Genomic DNA, 19,030 nt, shown 5'->3' with positions numbered 1-19,030 from the left:
CTTATACAATCTCACTTTGACTACAGACCTTTACTAGTACATATAGGACTGGTATATTGGAATAAGGATAATCTATTATGCTAAGGAAAACTCTCAGGATAAGTTAATATATAAGAATTCAGGGTCACCATGTCTTATTACTAGGTTATTCATGGGAATCTGGATCCCCCCCCCCCCCCCTTGCTTGCTTAAGGTTTTAATGTCCGTCTGAGTGGCCAAGATGTTGGCCGTGGAACGTTTAGTCAGAGACATGCAATGGTTGTTTGCCAGAAGACTGACGAAACCTACATCCCTCTGAACCATATGGACCCTCATCAGAAGGGGTTTCTAGAGGTAAGATGTTTCCTTACCTATTTTAAAATGCATATGCTGATGATTATAGTTACAGGATTCTTTTTTTATTTTTAAATAAGTGTTTAATTCTTTGGCCAGGCGTCTTCTGTAATACACGCATATTTGGGCTTCACGTTTCCTTGGTGTGCACATAGAGCTTTTGTAATACACCTAAAATTGTTTTCTAGTTTTTTGTTGTTATTAATCCTCACCCGAGGATATTTTTCCATTGATTTTTTAGAGAGAGTAGAAGGGAGAGGGAGAGAAAGAGAGAAAATCGATGTGAGAGAGACACATCAATTGGTTGCCTCCCACATGAGCTCTGACCAGGGCCCAGTATCAAGCCTGCAACTGAGGTACATGCCCTTGACTAGAATAGAACCCGGGACCCTGTAGTCCTCGGGCAGATGCTCTATTCACTGAACCAAACCGGCTAGGGCTAGTTACAGGATTCGTAAAGCAACTAGGGATTCAATGCTTTTTGAAGTAAAAGGATGCTGAGTGGATAGACGATATAGGTTTATAAATTTGGACTGGAAGTAACATATCAGCAAATAGACTAGTTGTTTTACTCTGGCCACTTATCTGTAATAATGTAAGTGTCAAATGGATGTTCTTTTTGTCAATCAAAAATTGATCTTATAGACTGCATATTGCTGGATTCATTAAAGTAAACCTAAGATGTGAATAATTAGTAACATTTCTTTCTTATTACAAAAAAGCCATTTTATCAAGTTACCTTATTCACTAAGGTTTAGTAGGCTTGATGAGTTAATCTATTATCACATATTTCCATGTGTCAGTCAGTGAGCTATACTTGTTAGAGTAAAGGATAGGGGCTGGGTCTTCTCATTTTTGTCTCTCCAACAACTAGCATATACCTGGTACGTGAGGTTTATTATAATACATTATCCTTTAAGGTACAATTAGTGGCCTGTCCTCTTTTTTCCTACTCTAGCCATTTAAGAACATAACCTTGAGTTCATCAATATCAATATTTATAAAAAAGTTTACTTGTCAAAGGAAAATTCCAGGAAGATGACTTAAAGGACACAGTGCTTAGCTTTCTTTAAGTTAGTCTAAAGCCACCCCTGTGTCAAGTCAGATTAGTGATCTAAATACTGAAATGTTTAATATCCACCCCACCCACCAATGATTCTTATTGAGTTGTGATTTAATATAGTGTATCAATTAGCTTTAAATATTAGTATTTGAAAAGCCCTAATTAAATGCCTTGCCTCTTTTATGAGGGAGCCTTCAAAGATTTCATTTATTATATGCAGATTTATTATAAGATTTATTATAAGATCTCATGTACTTTATGTGCAGACCCAGGGAGAAACACCTGATTGATCTTGGTTTGTCTTTATTGTCTGTACACCATGAATTCTGCAAACTAACCAGCATTCTCTTATTAGAAATGGCTTCGATAAAACAGAAAATAAAGCAATGAATATATGCACTTTTCAAAAAATATATAATGGCTTCTATGAAGGGGTAGAGGCCACAGTAGCCTTGATAAAAGTAAGTAGGTTACCAGATTATGTCTTTTCCTCAACTCTGTTCTGTTTCTCAATCTTAATTTCTCTCTTTGCCTGCACTTACTTTTCACAGTCATGTTACATATTATGTATACTTACAAGACATCTTAAATACTTTTTAGAATAAATAACAGCATCAATAGATTCAAGAAAATAAGGTATACTAGTATACAAAGTACAGTAGATGCATTGGAGAAGGAATAGCTTATTCTACTTGGGGAAATTGGGAAAAGTTTGGCAGGGAAGCCAGATTTCAGCTAGGATTTGAAGGACATTAGAAGTTGCTGTTCTAATACATGTAGGGAGAACGTTTGATGTGGACACAGTAGGACATAAACAAACAAACAAACAAAAAACAGAGAAGAGCCCGGCCGGTGTTGCTCAGTGGTTGAACTTCGAGATCATGGTTTGATTCCAGGTCAGGACACCTGGGTTGTGGGCTCGATCCCCAGTAGGGAGTGTGCGGGAGGCAGCCTAATCGATGACTTTTTCTCATCATTGATGTTGCTATCTCTATCTCCTTCTCTCCCTGAGATCAACCCTTGACCTTTTAGTTGCCAAACATTCATACACCCTAGATTCCAAATCTAGATCTCAAGACCAGATGCCTGCAGTAGCTCCAGATATTATCCTATATAATAAAAGCCTAATATGCAAATTGTCCCCTCAACCAGGAGTTCAATGTGGGGGCGGGGGAGGGAGGCCCCAGCCGGCAGCCGGCAGTTGCTAGGGACTCTACTACTTATATAATTGCCTGGTAGAAACCTCTCTGTCATTCAACTCCCTCATCCTCCTCTAAGTCAAATGTCCAAAACTGAATCCATCATCTTTCCTTTTCCTGCTAGGAAATCCACCAAATCTGCTCCCTTTTCTTCACTCTCTGTTTAGGTGAATGCCATCATCATATACCAGTTGTCTAAGTCACAAAGCCAGAAGATAACTGAGACTACATTTCCTACATCTACTACTAAGTCTTTTAGCTGAATAGTTCTCAAATCTGCCCCATCCTCCATCTGCACTGTTAGTGCCCTAATTCAGGTTCCCAGGATTTCCTGCCTAGATAATTGAGAAGCCGCCTTAGAAATTGTCCTTAGGCCCTAGCTGGTTTGGCTCAGGGGATAGAGTGTCGGCCTGTAGACTGAAGGGTCCTGGATTCGATTCCAGTCAAGGGCACATACCAGGTTGTGGGCTTCATCCCCAGTAGGGGGCATGCAGAAGGCAGCCAATCAATGATTCTCTCTCATCATTGATGTTTCTATCTCTCTCTCCCTCTCCCTTCCCCTCTGAAATCAATAAAAATGTATGTATGTATATATATATGAAATTTTCCTTCCTATTCTTTTCCCCCCAATAAGGATTTACTGAATTAATTCATGAATTAATTAATATCTTTATTGTTGAAAGTATTACATATGACCCTCTTTCCCCCATTGACTTCTAGCCCGCCCCCTGCCCCAGGCCTTCATCACCCTATTATCTGAGTCCATGGGTTATTCATTTATGCATACAAGTTATTTGGTTGATCCCTTCTCTCCTGCCCACCCAACCCTCCTTCCCTCTGAGATTTGAAAGTCTGACCCATGCTTCTATGTCTCTAGATCTATTTTGTTCATTAGATTCTATATATAAGTGAGATGATATACTTGTCTTTCTCTGGCTGGCTTATTTCACTTAGAATAATACTCTCCAGGTCCCTCCATGCTGTCTGAAAGGTAAGAGATCCTTCTTTTTTACTGCTGCATAGTATTCCCTGGTGTAAATGTACCACAGCTTTTTTATCCACTCACCTACTGATGGGCACTTGGGCTGTTTCCAGATCTCAGCTATTGTAAATTGTGCTGCTATGAACATAGGGGTACATACATTCTTTCTGATTGGTGTTTTGGGTTTCTTTAGGATATATTCCTAGAAGTGGGATCACTAGGTCAAATGGCAGTTTTTCATATTTAATTTTTAAAAACATATTTTTATTAATTTCAGAGAGGAAGGGAGAGATAGAAACAGCAGTGATGAGAGAGAATCATTGATCAGACGCCTCCTGTGCACCCCACACTGGGGATTGAGCCTGAAAACCGGGTATGTGCCCTGACTGGGAATCAAACTGTAACCTATTGGTTTATAGGTTGATACTCAACCACTGAGCCATACCGACCGGGCCATATTTAATTTTTTGAGGAAACTCCATACTGGTTTCCATAATGGTTGCACCAGTCTGCATTACCACCAGTAGTGTACTAGGGTTCCCTTTTCTCCACATCCTTGCTAGCACTTGTCGTTTGTTGATTTGCTAATGGTAGCCATTCTGACAGGTGTGAGATGATACCTTATTGTCGTTTTAATTTGCATCTCTCTGATGATCAGTAACTTTGAGCATTTTTCATATGTGTCTTGGCCATCTGCATATCCCCTTTGGAGAAGTGTCTATTTAGGTCATTTGCCCATTTTATAATTGGATTGTTTGTCCTTCTTTTGTTAAATTGTATAAGTTCCTTATATATTTTAGATATTAGCCCTTTATGAGATGTATCATTGCCAAATATGTTCTCCCATACAGTGGGCTCCCTTTGCATTTTGTTGACAGTTTCTTTTGCTGTGCAAAAGTTTTTATTTTGATACAGTCCCATTTGTTTATTTTCTCCCTACTTTCCTTTGCCCTAAGAGATGTATCCATAAACATATTGCTACGTGAGATGTCAGAGATTTTTGTGCCTATGGCTTCTTCTAGGATTTTATGGTGTCACAACTTATATTTAAGTCTTTTATCCATTTTGAGTTCATTATTGTGTATGGTGTAAATTGGTGGTCTAGTTTCATTTTTTTGCATGTATCTGTCCAATTTTCCCAATACCATTTATTGAAGAGACGGTCTTGACTCCATTGTGTGTTCTTGCCTCCTTTGTCAAATATTAATTGAGCATATGTCTTTGGTTGATTTCTGGGGTTTCTGTTCTATATGCCTGTTCTTTGTGCCAGTATCAGGATACTTTGATTACAGTGGCTTTGTAGTATAACTTGACTAGTGTCCCAGTGCATGGATTTGTACACATTGAAAGGAAATTAATTAGAAGAAACATTTTAATATCGCTATCCGCCCTTTCTCTATAATAGAAGTGTCAACCAAATTCATGATCAACAATGACAGATTGAAACACACACATGCGATTGGTGCCAGCAAGAGCTTTATATGTATCATGCATACGCAAGTCAACTTAGCCTTTTATATATAGAGATAAACTTGCTTAATTAGACCTGGTTTCTGATTTAGCTAAACTTTTTCCAGCCCAGTGAAGCACCCCAACTTCTCTTTCAGGTAATTGTCAGCAGCACAGCAGTGAATATCAACATGAAGCAGATTATTATTGTAGACCATGCAGGGAGAATAGAGGGTAAAATATTTAACTGTAGCAGTGTTTGACTATATTCTGCACAGTGAGAAAACCTGAAGTCATTTTCAAGTTCCATTATTTCTTACTTCTTTTCAGTCAGGTCAAATTTCTAAACCTTCTAAATCTCCGTTGTCTTGCTAATGAAAAGAAAATAGGATTCTACTGAGTCTTCTATCTACCTACTCCAGGACTTCTGTGAGGATCAAATGAGATGAGGCATGGGAAAACACTTCACAAACATTTGGTTAAACTGTAAAATGTTTGCACCTGGCTATAAAGCAAGTTGTGTTCTTGGGCTGAAGAAACTCTAAGGAGGCTAGTAGCTAGGGAGAGGAAGCCGGGTGTTGCTACATGACGTCATTACCTGGCACCCACAGCTCCGTTTCCGGGCTGGGCTGGGCTGTGGGCCACATTTTGTGCCGTGGAGTCTTGGGAGCGTTGGCTGTGATTTGATGTAGTGTCGCTCCAGGGTGGTGGTGGGGCCTGTGTCCCACTTGGGGGAAGCCGAGTGTTGGTTTGTCAGCACCAGGTCTGTGGTGCCATTTATTTTTAAATGGGCAGTGCGCATCATGGCAGCTCCTGTGTCCCCCTGAAGGTCAGTGCACACCATAGGTACTGGTTGGAGTGTCTGCCCCCTGGTGGTGATTACACATCATAGCTACCAGTTGGAGGGAAGAACGGACACTTAGACTTTTATATATATAGATACCTGGTATTGTGATTCCTCCAACTTTGTTTTTCTTTCTTAAGCTTGCTGCAGCTATTCCGGGTCCTATATACATTTTTGGAGTATTTGTTCTAGATCTGTGAAATATGCCATTGGTAATTTAATAGGGATTGTATTGAATCTATAGATTGCTTTGGGGAGTATGGACATATTAATGATGTTAATTTTATCAATCTATGAACATAGTATATTCGTCCACTTGTTTATATCTTTCTTATCTCTTTTTTCATCATCTTGTAGTTTTTTAAGTACAAGTCTTTTATCTCCTTGGTTAAGTTTATTCCTCAGTATCTTAATTTTTTGTTGCAATGGTAAATGGGATTGATGTTTAGTTTCTCTTTCTGAGAATTCATTGTTGGTGTATAAAGATGCCATGGATTTCTGGGTGTTAATTTTGTATCCTACTACATTGCCAAATTCATTTATTAAATCTAGTAGTTTTTGGTGGAGTCTTTAGGGTTTTCTATGTTCACTATCATGTCATCTGTAAATAATAAGAGTTTTACTCCTCCTTTCCAATTTGGATGCCTTTTATGGTTTCTTCTTGTCTGATCTCTGTGGCTACGACTTCTAATACTGTGTTGAATAAGAGTGGTGAAAATGGACATCCCTGTCTTGTTCCTGTTCTTAGAGGAAATGGTTTTAATTTTTCCCCATTGAGTATGATGTTGGCTGTAGGTTTGTCACATATGGCTGTTATTATGTTGAGACTAGAGGCCCAGTGCACGAATTCATGCACCAGTGGGGTCCCTCAGCCTGGCCTGAGGGATCAGGCTGAAACCAGCTCTCGGACATCCCCTGAGAGGTTGGAATGTGAGAGGGCACAGGCCAGGCTGAGAGACCCCACTGGTGCAGTATTGGGGCCAGGGACGTGGGAGGTTGGCCAGCTAGGGAGGGATGGTGGGAGGCCTCTAGGGCATGGCCGGCCTGTCTCAGTCCCTATTGGCCAGAACCCAGCAGCAAGCTAACCTATGAGTCAGGTCGTTTGCCCCATGGTGGTCAGTGCACATCATAGCAAGCGGTTGAACGGCCTTAGCATATCATTAGCATATTACGCTTTGATTGGTTGAATGGACAACCCAACAACCAGACACTTAGCATATTAGGCTTTTATTATATAGGATATGCTCTCTCTATTCCCACATTGCTGAGACTTTTTATTAAAAATGGGTGTTGGCCGAAACCGGTTTGTCTCAGTGGATAGAGCGTCGGCCTGCGGACTGAAAGGTCCCAGGTTCGATTCCAGTCAAGGGCATGTACCTGGGTTGCGGGCACATCCCCAGTAGGAGATGTGCAGGAGGTGGCTGATCGATGTTTCTCTCTTATCGATGCTTCTAACTCTCTCTCTCCCTTCCTCTCTGTGAAAAATCAATAAAAATATATTTAAAAAATAAATAAAAATGGGTGTTGGATTTTGTCCAATGCTTTTTCCGCATCTATTGATATGATCATGTGATTTTTGTCTTTTGTTTATCTGACTTATCACATTCATTGATTTGCAAATATTGTACCAGCCTTGCATCCATGGTGTATGATCTCTTTAATATATTGCTGGATCTGATTTGCTAATATTTTGTTGAGGATTTTAGCATCTATGTTCATCAGGGACATTGGTCTGTAATTCTCTTTATAGTGTATTTATCTAGTTTTGGAATTAGGATAATGCTGGTCTCATAAAAAGAGGTTGGAAGTGTTCCTTCCTTTTGGAGTTTTTGGAACAGTTTGAGGAGGATAGGTGTTAGTTGCTCTTTGAAGGTTTGGCAAAACCCCGGTGTGAAGCCATCTGGACCAGGGTTTTTATTTGCTGTTTTTTATTTTATTTTATTTATTTTATTTTATTTTATTTTATTTCTGCTTCAATTTCCTCATTTGTTATTGGCCTATTCAAGTTTTCTGATTTTTACTGGTTCACTTTTGAAAGATTGTATTTTTCTAGGAATTTGTCCATTTTATCCACATTGTCCAACTTATTGGCATATATAGTTGCTCATAGTATTTTCTTTAAAAAAAAACCTTTATTGTTGAAAGTATTACATAAGTCCCTTTTTTCCCCCCATTGATCTCTTCCATCCCATCCCCCTCCCACCCCAGGCTCTCCCCACTCTATTGTCTGTGTCCATGGGTTATGCATATCCTATACAATAAAAGCTTAATATGCCAATTGTCCCCTCGACTGGGAGTTTGACTGGGAGTTTGACCAGGGGGCGGCGCCGATCAGCCAACCACCTGTGGCCCCTCCCCCCCGCTGACCCCGCCCCAGCCAGTGGCAGCAGGCAGCCGGGGGAAGGAAGGCCCCGGCCGGCTGACGGCAGCCACTAGGGACCCTACCCATCCACAAATTTCATGCACTCGGTCTCTAGTATGCACATAAGTTCTTTGGTTGATCTCTCCCCACCCACCCTCCCCTGCCTTCCCTCTGAGGTTCGACAGTCTGTTCCATGCTTATATGTCTCTGGGTCTGTTTTTGTTCATCGGTTTATTTTGCTCATTAGATCCCACCTATGAGTGAGATCATGTGATACTTGTCTTTCTCTGACTGGCTTATTTCACTTTTCATATCTGACATAGCATAATACTTTTCAGGTCCATCCATGCTGTTGCAAACGGTTAGAGTTCTTTCTTTTTTATAGCTGCACAGCATTCCATTGTGTAAATGTACCACAGTTTTTAATCCACTCATCTGCTAATGGGCACTTAGGCTGTTTCCAAATATTAGCTATTGTAAATTGCACTGCTATGAACAGAGGGGTTCATATATTCTTTCTGATGAGTGTTTTGGGTTTCTTAGGATATATTCCCAGAAGTAGGATCACTGGGTCAAATGGGAGTTCCATTTTTAATTTTTTGAGGAAACACCATACTGGTTTCATAATGGCTGTTCCAGTCTGCACTCCCACCAGCAGTATACTAGAGTTCCCTTTTGTCCACATTCTTGCCAACACTTGTCATTTGTTGATTTCTTGATAGCCATTCTGAGAGGTGTGAGGTGATACCTTGTTGTTTTGATTTGCATCTCTCAGATGATTAGTGACTTTGGCTCATATTATTTTCTTACAGTTCTTTGTATTTCTGTGGTGTCAGTTGTTACTTAACCACTTTTGTTTCTGCTTTTATTTATTTGGGTCCTCTCTCTTTGTTTCTTGATGAGTCTGGCTAACGGTTCATCAATCTTGTTTATATTTTCAAAGAACCAGCTGTTGGTTTCATTCATCATTTTTATTTTTAATGTCCATGTAATTTATTTCTGCTTTAATATTTATTACTTCTGTCTTCCTACTTATTCTGGGATTTTCTTGTTCTCTAATCCTTAAAGTTGTGGGGTTAAGTAGTTTATAATTCTTGTTTTTTGAGGTAAGCCTGTAGTGCTATGAGCTTCCCTCTAAGGACTGCTTTTGCTGTGTCCCAGAGATTTTCGGTTGTTCTGTGTTCATTTTCATTTGTTTCCAGGAAGTTTTCGGTTTCTTTCTTGATCTCATTGGTAACCCATTCATTGTTTAGCAACATGCTATTTAGCCTCAATGTGTTGAATATTTTTGAATGTTTTCACTGTAGTTTATTTATAATTTCATTCAATTATAGTCTGAGAGGATGCTTGATATGATTTTAATATTCTTGAACTTGTAGAGACTTGTTTTCTGTCCTAATGTGTAGTCTATCTTTCAGAATGTATATTCTGTAGCTTTGGGGTGATATGTTTTATAAATGTCAATTAAATCCATCTAACTCAGTGTGTCATTTAGAGTCACTGTTTCCTTGTTAACTCTTTGTCTGAAAGATCTATCCAGTGATGTTAGAGGGGTGTTAAATTCCCCTACTATGAATGTATTGTTGTCAATCTCTCCCTTAAAGTCCTCTAGAATTTTTTTTATATACTTAGGTGCTCCTATATTCGGTTCATATATACTTACCAGCATTACATCCTCTTGTTGGATAGATCCCTTTAGTATTAAGTAGTGGACCTTTGTTATCTCTTGTGATGGCCTTCATTTTGAAGTTTATTTTGTCAGATATGAGTATTGCTAACTCAGCTTTTTTTAAATTTCCATTTGTATGGAAAATTTTTTCCTTCCCTTCACTGTCATCCTGTGTGAACCTTTTCTTCTGATGTGGGTCTCTTGTAGACAGCATATAGATGGGTCATGTTTTCTTTCCATTCAGGTAACCTAAGTCTTTAGATTAGAGCATTTAATCCATTTATATTTAAGGTTATTATTGATAGTTACTTATTTATTTCCATTTTAATTATTTATGCCTATGTTTGTTTCTCTTTTCTTCTCATGACAGCAATCCCTTTAACATTTCTTGCAGTGCTGGTTTGGTGGCGACAAACTCCTTAGTCTTTTTTTTTTTTTTTTTTTTTTTTGGTCTGGGAAGCTCTTTATTTCACCATTTTGAATGATAGCCTAGCTCAGTGGTCGGCAAACTCATTAGTCAACAGAGCCAAATATCAACAGTACAGAGATTGAAATTTCTTTTGGGAGTCAAATTTTTTAAACTTAAACTATATAGGTAGGTACATTGTTATTAACTTAATTAGGGTACTCCTAAGGCTTTGGAAGAGCCACACTCAAGGGGCCAAAGAGCCACATGTGGCTAGCGAGCCACAGTTTGCTGACCACTGGCCTAGCTGGATATAGTAATCTTGGTTTCAGATCCTTGCTTTTCATTACCTTGAATACTTCATGCCATTTTCTTCTGGCCTGTACAGATGTTGATGATAAATCAGCTGACAGCCTTATGGGAGCTCCTTTTGTAGGTAACAAATTGCTTTTCTCTTGCTGCTTTTAAGATTCTCTCTTTGTCTTTAATTTTTGGCATTTTAATTATAATGTGTCTGGGAGTGGGCCTATTTGGGTTCTTCTTGCTTGGGACTCTCTGTGCCTCCAGAACCTGTGTGACCTTTTTCTTTTCTCCATTTTGTAAGTTTTCTGCCATTATTTCTTTAACCACGTTTTCTATCCATTGCTCACTTTCTTCCCCTTCTGGTACTCCTATTGTGTGAATATTGTCACATTTCATGTTGTCCCACAGCTTTCTTATGCTGTCCTGTTTTTTAATTTTTTTTTCTTTTTGGTTCTCTGATTGAAAGATTTTTTTCAACCCTGTCTTTTAATTCACTGATCTGATCCTTGGCCTCCCCTAACCTTCTGTGTGTTCCTTCCAGTGTGTTCTTTATTAGTGCTATGTCATTCTTCATAGTTACTATATCTTTTCTCATGCTGTTGAGCATTCTTACCTTTATTATTCTGTGTTCTATGTCTGATAACTTTCTTATCCCCATTTCATTTAGCTCTTCTGGAGAATTCTCTTGTTTTTTCATTTGGGGTTTGTTTTTTTTTGTCTCCACATTTTGGCTGCCTGTTTGAGACTGTGTCTGTGTACTAGGTAGATCTGCTGAAACTCACAATCTCTAGTGCAGGATAGTGTCAGATGCTGTTTCTGACTGGCCCTGAGTACCCTTTTTGGAGCCATCACCAATCCACTGCTTGTGGCTCCCTCTGCTGGGGATGAATGTCTTGGGAAAGGACTAAGATTTGTGCACCAAAGCCTGATTTTCCTAGCCCTGGGCCCTGGATTGGATCAGGAAACACTCAGAGCCTCCAGAGACCTGCCTCTGTTTATACGCTGATTGTTATTCAGTCTTGATTAGTCTCAGGCTATTGACCACAGGGTAGGGCAAGAGGTTTTCCAACAGAGTCGGGCAATGCTTCTGGCTGCAGGCTGATTGTTATTCTCAGTCTCTTAATGGGCCTCAGAAACTCCATAGGGTGCAGTAAGGGGGTTTCCAATAGGATGGGGCAATTGCTTCTCCCCCAGGCAAAAGCTGCCTGTATGGTGAAGGTCTGCAGGAGAAAGGCATTCCCTGCAGTATGAGGGAATGACTCAGCACAGGAAACTGGGGTGGCTGCCTCCCGAGCTTTAACCCCACAGCCCCTAACCCTGGCTTATGCCCACACAGCTCCAGTCCACTCTGTCTTCCCTTGGTCAGATCCCAAGGTGAGTGGCTGCACACAAAATCTTGTGTGTTGGCCCTTTAAGAGGGTGACTGCATTTCCAGACATCTCCCCTTGGCAGACAGAAACCCTGCTGCTTTTCACAGCCAGATGTTGTGTGAGCACCTTTCTCAGTTCAATGATCTGGGTTGGGGAGCCCACCTTGGAGTTTGGGCCCCAGAGTTCTCAGTGGGAACCCCCAACAGCTGAGATATCCCTCCGGAACTTCAGCTGCTGTCTGTGGGAGTCTGGAAAGCCCTTTTGAAGTCTCTATGCGGTCTTCAGTTCCTGTCCTTTGTTATCAGGATTCTCTCCAGCAAGTCTTCAGTTGATCATTTAGTATGGTTTTTCTGTATTTTAGTTGTAATTCCAGTTTGGTCCTGGGAGCATGTCAGTGTAGCTTCCACGTCTCATCCTTTTTTTTTAGAATAGTTTATTGATTTTAGAGAGAGGAAGGAAGATAGGGGGAGAGAAAAACCGATGTGAGAGAGAAACTGCCTCCTGCACACACCCTGACTGGGGCCAGGATCGAACTTGCAACCCTGACCAGGAATCAAACCCAAGACCTTCTGCATGGGATGACCCTCTAACCCACTGAGACACACTGGCTGTGCTGTGACATTTTTTTTTTAAAAGTTTATATGACACAGTTTTACTCTCAGCTCCAAAGGTGGGTCGTCTGATAAATTAATTTTGCTAATCCTTAAAGAAAATCTTCAATGCCCATATTCTAACACCTTTCATATGTTTCTCTTTTTGTTCCAACTTTCCCATATGCATCACTCATAGAGGGCTTTTTCTCAAAGGCATGTAGAAACTACTAAAAATAAAGCTTCTCTTTCTGCCCTTCTTCCCTCTTAAGAGGTTTGTATAAATGTGAATCATTTACCTTTACTGACTCATGTTCCCATTTCTCTGCCATGACAGTGTCTCTATTCTCTCCCTTTGCATCAGGTCAGCAACAGCCCATTGTCAGAAGAGGCTGTCCTGGGATTTGAGTATGGGATGAGCATTGAGAGCCCTAAGTTACTGCCCCTCTGGGAGGCTCAGTTTGGCGATTTCTTCAATGGTGCCCAGATCATCTTTGACACGTTCATCTCTGGAGGTTGGTTTTGGCAAATGAGTATATAGTGGATGCATGATGCTAGACTTATGGGGACAAATGAATGAAAAGGGGCTGTAGCTGCTTTTGAGACTCCTTGTACCACAGATCCTGGGGAGAGTTGGGTGTTGCCCTGTCATCCACTGGGTCATGACAGCTATCAGAGTTAAATAAGCTGAGTACTACTCAGCTGTTATGCAGGGAGTACCTTCCCATCTGCAGGGAATGTGTTTGGCTATAGCAAGCAGGACGTGTACCTACCAGGACCTAAGTAGTTTGACTTTCAAATCTACTCTTGGGGTTTGTTGATTAGCTATGACATGAATCACAAGCAGGGAATGGTCACATAGTTGAGGATTTGTGATCAGAGTGAACATCGGTCTTGAAAATCTGCTTCCCTCAATCCAGAGACACTCAAATATCTGTACATTGGAAGTTGTGTGTCTTGATTATTTTTAATAATCATTTATAAAAGCAGGACCTGCTTACTGTAAAAATTAAAAGTATATAAAGTGCAAGTATGAGTTTCCCCCACATGCTTACTCCTTTTTGGGGGGTAAGTACTCTTGGATTATGAGTGTGCACTATAGGTCCTTCCCTTTGTTGTGTTACTCTGTATCTGTGTAGTTATAAGAAACATGCCAAGCAATGTCATCCCAGGAAATGTAATTTAAAATAAAAACAACAATTAAAAAGAAATGCGCCTTAAGGAAACTGGACTTTGACATGTCCAGAGACTGTTCTAACGTGCCTGTGTCTTGAACTTGAGGACAGTGACCTGTGTTGTTGGGAGTTCTGTGAGGGAAAAGTAGGAGCTGTTCAGTCTTGGTAAGAGTTGTGCCTGAGTGCATTCAGCATGGCCATGCTGTTCTGGGAGCCAGATGTTTACTGTTGAGTTTGTGTTCCACTTGCTAAATAAATCCCAGGATGTGCCATTCCAGGGTTTCAGCTGGTAGGAGGGATATTTTTTCTCCCAACTATGGTGTAACAATGCTAGACAGTACATGTAATGAAAATGGTTCTAGGGGGTCAGGCAGCTAACTAAGATTTGTTCCGCTACCCAGGTCAGATCAGACCTTTCATTTCTGCTTCACAGAGGTCTCACTCCCTCCTACTGTTTTCCAGGAGAGGCCAAGTGGCTCCTCCAGAGCGGCATTGTGATTCTCCTGCCCCACGGGTATGATGGGGCTGGACCCGACCACTCCTCCTGTCGCATAGAGCGTTTCTTGCAGGTATGTCCAGTGCCTTTTTGATTCCCAGGAATGTTTTCATGATTCCGAGGGGCTTTGAACTAGAATTGCCTCCTGCAGGTACTTAATGAATGTGCCTTAAACTGTCAGACATTATAGTATTTGAATGAAACAGGTTTAATGCCCTGGAAGTGGCAAGCCTGGCAGCCTTGTCGCCTCCACTGAGGTCTGTAGTGGCTTCTGCTCTAAGTTTTGCCTTTATTTTCCCACCAGGGTTGCCTATGCACACTCTCTCTCCAAATTGGAGGGGACTAGTAATAATTGTCAGGATTTTGCCGCTTTCTTTTCTCTCCATTGTTTCTGGAGTGGGGTTAGGAGCCATGTCTTCGCTTTTTGTTCCACCAGGGTCTTCTGAGATTTAACTCATTGTCACTTTTCAACCTTGTTAGCTGCTTTTGATTTTGTTTTGTCTTTAAAACAAACAAACAGCCCTGGGTGGTTTTGCTCAGTGGATAGATTGTCAGTTGCAGGATTGATTTCTGTCAAGGGCGCATGCCCAGGTTGTGGGCTTGATCCCCAGTAGGGGGTGTGCAGGAGGCAGCCAATCAATGATTCTCTCTCATCATTGATGTTTCTTTTTTTTTTTAAAATTATATCTTTATTGTTCAGATTACATTTGTTCCTCTTTCCCCCCACCACAACTCCCCTCCTCCCAGTTCCTGCCCCACCCTCCGCCCTCACTCCCCACCCACTGTCCTCATCCATAGGTGCACGATTTTTGTCCAGTCTCTTCCCACATCTCCCACTCCCTTTTCCCCCCCAAGAATAGTCAGTCCATTCCCTTTCTATGTCCCTGATTCATTATAATCACCAGTTCATTCTGTACATCAGATTATTTATTCACTTGATTCTTAGATTCACTTGTTGATAGATGCATGTTTGTTGTTCATAATTTGTATCTTTACCTTTTTCTTCTTCTTCCTCTTCTTAAAGGATACCTTTCAGCATTTCATATAATACTGGTTTAGTGGTGATGAACTCCTTTAGCTTTTCCTTATCTGTGAAGCTCTTTATCTGATCTTCAATTCTGAATGATAGCTTTGCTGGATAAAGTAATCTTGGTTGTAGGTTCTTGCTATTCATCACTTTGAATATTTCTTGCCATTCCCTTCTGGCCTGCAAAGTTTCTGTTGAGAAATCAGCTGACAGTCGTATGGGTATTCCCTTGTAGGTAATTGAGTCTCTTTCTCTTGCTGCTTTTAAGATTCTCTCTTTGTCTTTCGCTCTTGGCATTTTAATTATGATGTGTCTTGGTGTGGTCCTCTTTGGATTCCTTTTGTTTGGGGTTCTCTGCGCTTCTTGGACCTGTAAGTCCATTTCTTTCACCAGGTGGGGGAAGTTTTCTGCCATTATTTCTTGAAATAGGTTTTCAATATCTTGCTGTCTCTCATCTTCTGGCACCCCTATAATTCTGATGTTGGTACGTTTGAAGCTGTCCCAGAGGCTCCTTACACTATCTTCGTATTTTTGGATTCTTTTTTCATTTTGCTTTTCCGGTTGGGTGTTTTTTGCTTCTTCGCATTTCAAATCTTTGGCTTGATTCTTGCGCTCCTCTGGTCCGCTATTGGGTATAATATTCTTTATTTCAGTCAGTGTATGCTTAATTTCTAGTTGTTTCTTTATCATAGCATCGAGGGTCTCATTAATTTTCGTGAGGCTCTCCTCAAGTTTATTGCAAGCCCTCAAAATTGCGTTTTTTAGCTCTGTATCCTCCATTTCTGTCATGTTTTTTTGTCTCCACATTTTTTATGCTTTCTTGGTGCACCCCCTTGTGGTCTTTGTGCGCAGTCTTGTTCTAGTTAAGCCTTGATTGTTGTAGTTAATACTAGAGGGATTTGACCACCAGGCCGACTGGCTGTGAGAATCAGCTGTGGGAAAACTTCTGTCCTCTGGGGAGGTGCTAATCTAGCCTTTGCCTGAGGCGATCCAGCAAATGGCTCTGTGCAGGGCTTGGGCGGGGCAGAGGGAGCAGTTATGGCTGCTCTCAGTCCCGTTCCCAGAGGCTCTGCTTCTCAGAACCCCGGCAACCGCTGCAAACCTCGGAGAGAAAGCTGCCCTCACGTTCCAACTGATGCTAGACAATCCCGCTTCTCCCGTTTGAGTCTGAGTCCCTAGAGACTCGCCCGGATCTGGAGCTCAGAGTCTGAAACTCCCTCCCGATAGAAACCAACAACTGCGCCCTCCGCCGCCGGCCCGTTCCACGCGCACCTCCGCACCTTAATATTTCACTTCAGCACTGCACCTCCTCTGAGTCTGGGTATGGATTTCTCTTTACTTCTAGTTGTAGAATCTCTCCTCAGCCAGCCTTCCTGTGGTTCTGGGTGATGTCGATTCCGTCTTTTAGTTGTATTTTTGAATTGGTTGTTCGAGGCAGCAAACTCCGGCGTTAACCTATGCCGCCATCTTGGTTCCCCCTCCATTGACTTTTCCATTGATGTTTCTATCTCTCTTTCCCTCTTCCTTCTTCTCTGAAATAAATAAAAATATTAAACTAAATAAATTAAAAAATGTTAAGCAAGTCATTCTAAAAAAAAACAAAACAACCCCCCCGCCCAAAAAAAACCACACAAACAAATCAAACTCTTGTGTTTATTTCATTAGAAGAGTGGGATTCTGACACCATCTTAACTCCACAGTAATCAGAATTTGTATTTTTTAAAAGGTCCCCTCCAGATGCTCCTTGAAATCAGCTGTGTTTGGAAACAACTGTGTTAAAATATGCAGACTTAGGAAAATGAGGGAAGCATCAGACCTCTCCTTTGGTTGATTCTTCATAGGCTGTAAATTTATTTTCTGGTATTATCTGTAATGGAGGGAAATATTTTTTTCTCACCCTTGAGAGCCCTGTGGTCCCTTTGGAGAGCAGATGTTATGATTGTAGGAGATGATCTGAACATTCTCCTTTCTTTCATTTCCGTCCCAGATGTGTGACAGCACAGAGGAGGGGGTGGACGGGGACACCGTGAACATGTTTGTGGTACACCCCACGACTCCTGCTCAGTATTTCCATTTGCTCAGAAGACAGATGGTCCGGAACTTCAGAAAACCCCTCATTGTTGCTTCTCCAAAGATGTTACTCAGGTTCCCTGTAAGTGGGAAACGCTGGTTGGAAGCCTTTCATCTGTCGTCATTTTATTGTTTTTTGTTTGTTTGTTTGCTTTTTTTTTTTTTTTAATCTAATTATAGTTCTAAATTACAGAAACATCTATTTAGTTTTAGTTGGCTTTGCTTTTCTAAAACTAAACCTCTCTCTCTCTCTTTCTCCCTCTATCTTTCCCCTTTCAAGAATAACTGGTAATATAAGTAGCTCTCAGTTTCATTGTAATGCAGGACAGGATAGCAGATATTATCATACTGGTATCCTGGTCTGCGAGAAAACAATTTTATAGCAAAAGTTTAAAAGTCCAAATGGTCTAAACACTACTGTGTTGATAGTAGCAACTTGGGAATTTAGAGCATTTTCATGAAAGCGAGTGGTGTTATTCATTGACTTTTGTTTAGATTTTTCCTGTTAAATGATTTATCACAGGTAGAGGCCTGTTTCAATAAACACAACATCATAACAGTATAGCTTATTGTATACTGCTTTAAAAGTATACATTTTTAAAGGTGTACATTTTCTCTTGGTTTACCAGAACTAAGTGTTAAGTGCACAATATATTTTAAAATAACAAATATGTTAGTTTTCAAATGGCAGAGTTCAAGGTAATAAATACTAATAAGCATATATTTATCCTGTCTGCTATACTTTTTTTTTAAATTTTACATGAGAATCTTAATTAGAATGAACATTAAAAAAACTTGCATTTATTTAGATGCTACAGCTGAGGTGAAATAAGTTATTAATGATTTGGCTGTTCAGGACTATCTTGTGCTTTGCACAAAAGTTTGAAAGTGCAGATTTGGAATTGAGGGGTATTGAGGAAAGTTGCAAGTGACTTGCTTTCACAGGTTGCATTTGTAAGCAGTGCCTAGCATTTGGAGAGGAGTAAGGAGATATTCTCATGGTCAGCACTTGTGTGATCCTAGACTGAACTAAACACCCCCTTAAATTGTGCACTCCAGGCACCTCACCTGTCTTACTCTAGTTCTGACTCTGAGAGTCAATATCAAATGTAATGATATTAAATATAATGTATGTATAGTACCAAGTATTAAGTGAACTACTAGAAATTTTATTGAGAATCTCTTTTGCTATTTGAAACTGAGAACAAGAGTTCATATTCTGGCCCTAATGTTTTACTCCTTGCCCCAAGTCTAATATGTAAGTTATCCTATAATAGAGGCCTTATTTGGGAGCCTTAAAAAATATCAACAGCTATCCTATAGATTTTAAAGTGAAAAACTACTCATTAAGTAGTCAAATATCTTCATTAAACATGTAAGTTCTTTTATTAATTGAAAATGAGTACAACCGTTATTGAATTCTGATTTCCTCCTGAAATTTTGATTATTGGTACACATGATCTGTCAGAATATAAGTCAACCCTTTCTTTCCATGGTCTGTTCAGAGATGACTTGCCACGTGATAAACATGCCTCAGGGCTATAGGGAGTTTTTTGTCAAGTGATACCTAAATCCCACTCCAGTTTCCCAGCCAGCTCTGAATCCCAGCTTCTTTTGTGTCCAGTCCTTCCTAGGAGGACTGATGAAAGGAACTGGTTCAGAATGGAGAAAGATCACATTAATTAATAATAA

At 40.4% G+C, this 19,030-nt stretch overlaps 1 protein-coding gene across 1 annotated transcript in view; it reads left to right on the top strand.

Moving 5' to 3' along the window:
• Positions 1 to 19,030, top strand: part of DHTKD1 (dehydrogenase E1 and transketolase domain containing 1) — a 58,588-nt gene that overhangs the window by 32,893 nt on the left and 6,665 nt on the right. The window contains exons 10-13 of the mRNA XM_070428441.1: positions 194 to 333; positions 12,935 to 13,085; positions 14,208 to 14,314; positions 17,256 to 17,420. Coding sequence (XP_070284542.1) covers positions 194 to 333; positions 12,935 to 13,085; positions 14,208 to 14,314; positions 17,256 to 17,420 — 563 coding nt within the window. The remainder of the gene's footprint in view (positions 1 to 193; positions 334 to 12,934; positions 13,086 to 14,207; positions 14,315 to 17,255; positions 17,421 to 19,030) is intronic.

Source organism: Myotis yumanensis, unplaced genomic scaffold, assembly GCF_028538775.1.
Source record: "Myotis yumanensis isolate MYYU_CA2020_CCGP unplaced genomic scaffold, mMyoYum1.0.hap1 SCAF_1, whole genome shotgun sequence".
Taxonomy (NCBI): Eukaryota; Metazoa; Chordata; class Mammalia; order Chiroptera; family Vespertilionidae; genus Myotis; species Myotis yumanensis.
The sequence above is the reverse complement of the archived record's forward strand: the minus strand, read 5'-3'. Positions and strand labels throughout refer to the sequence as shown.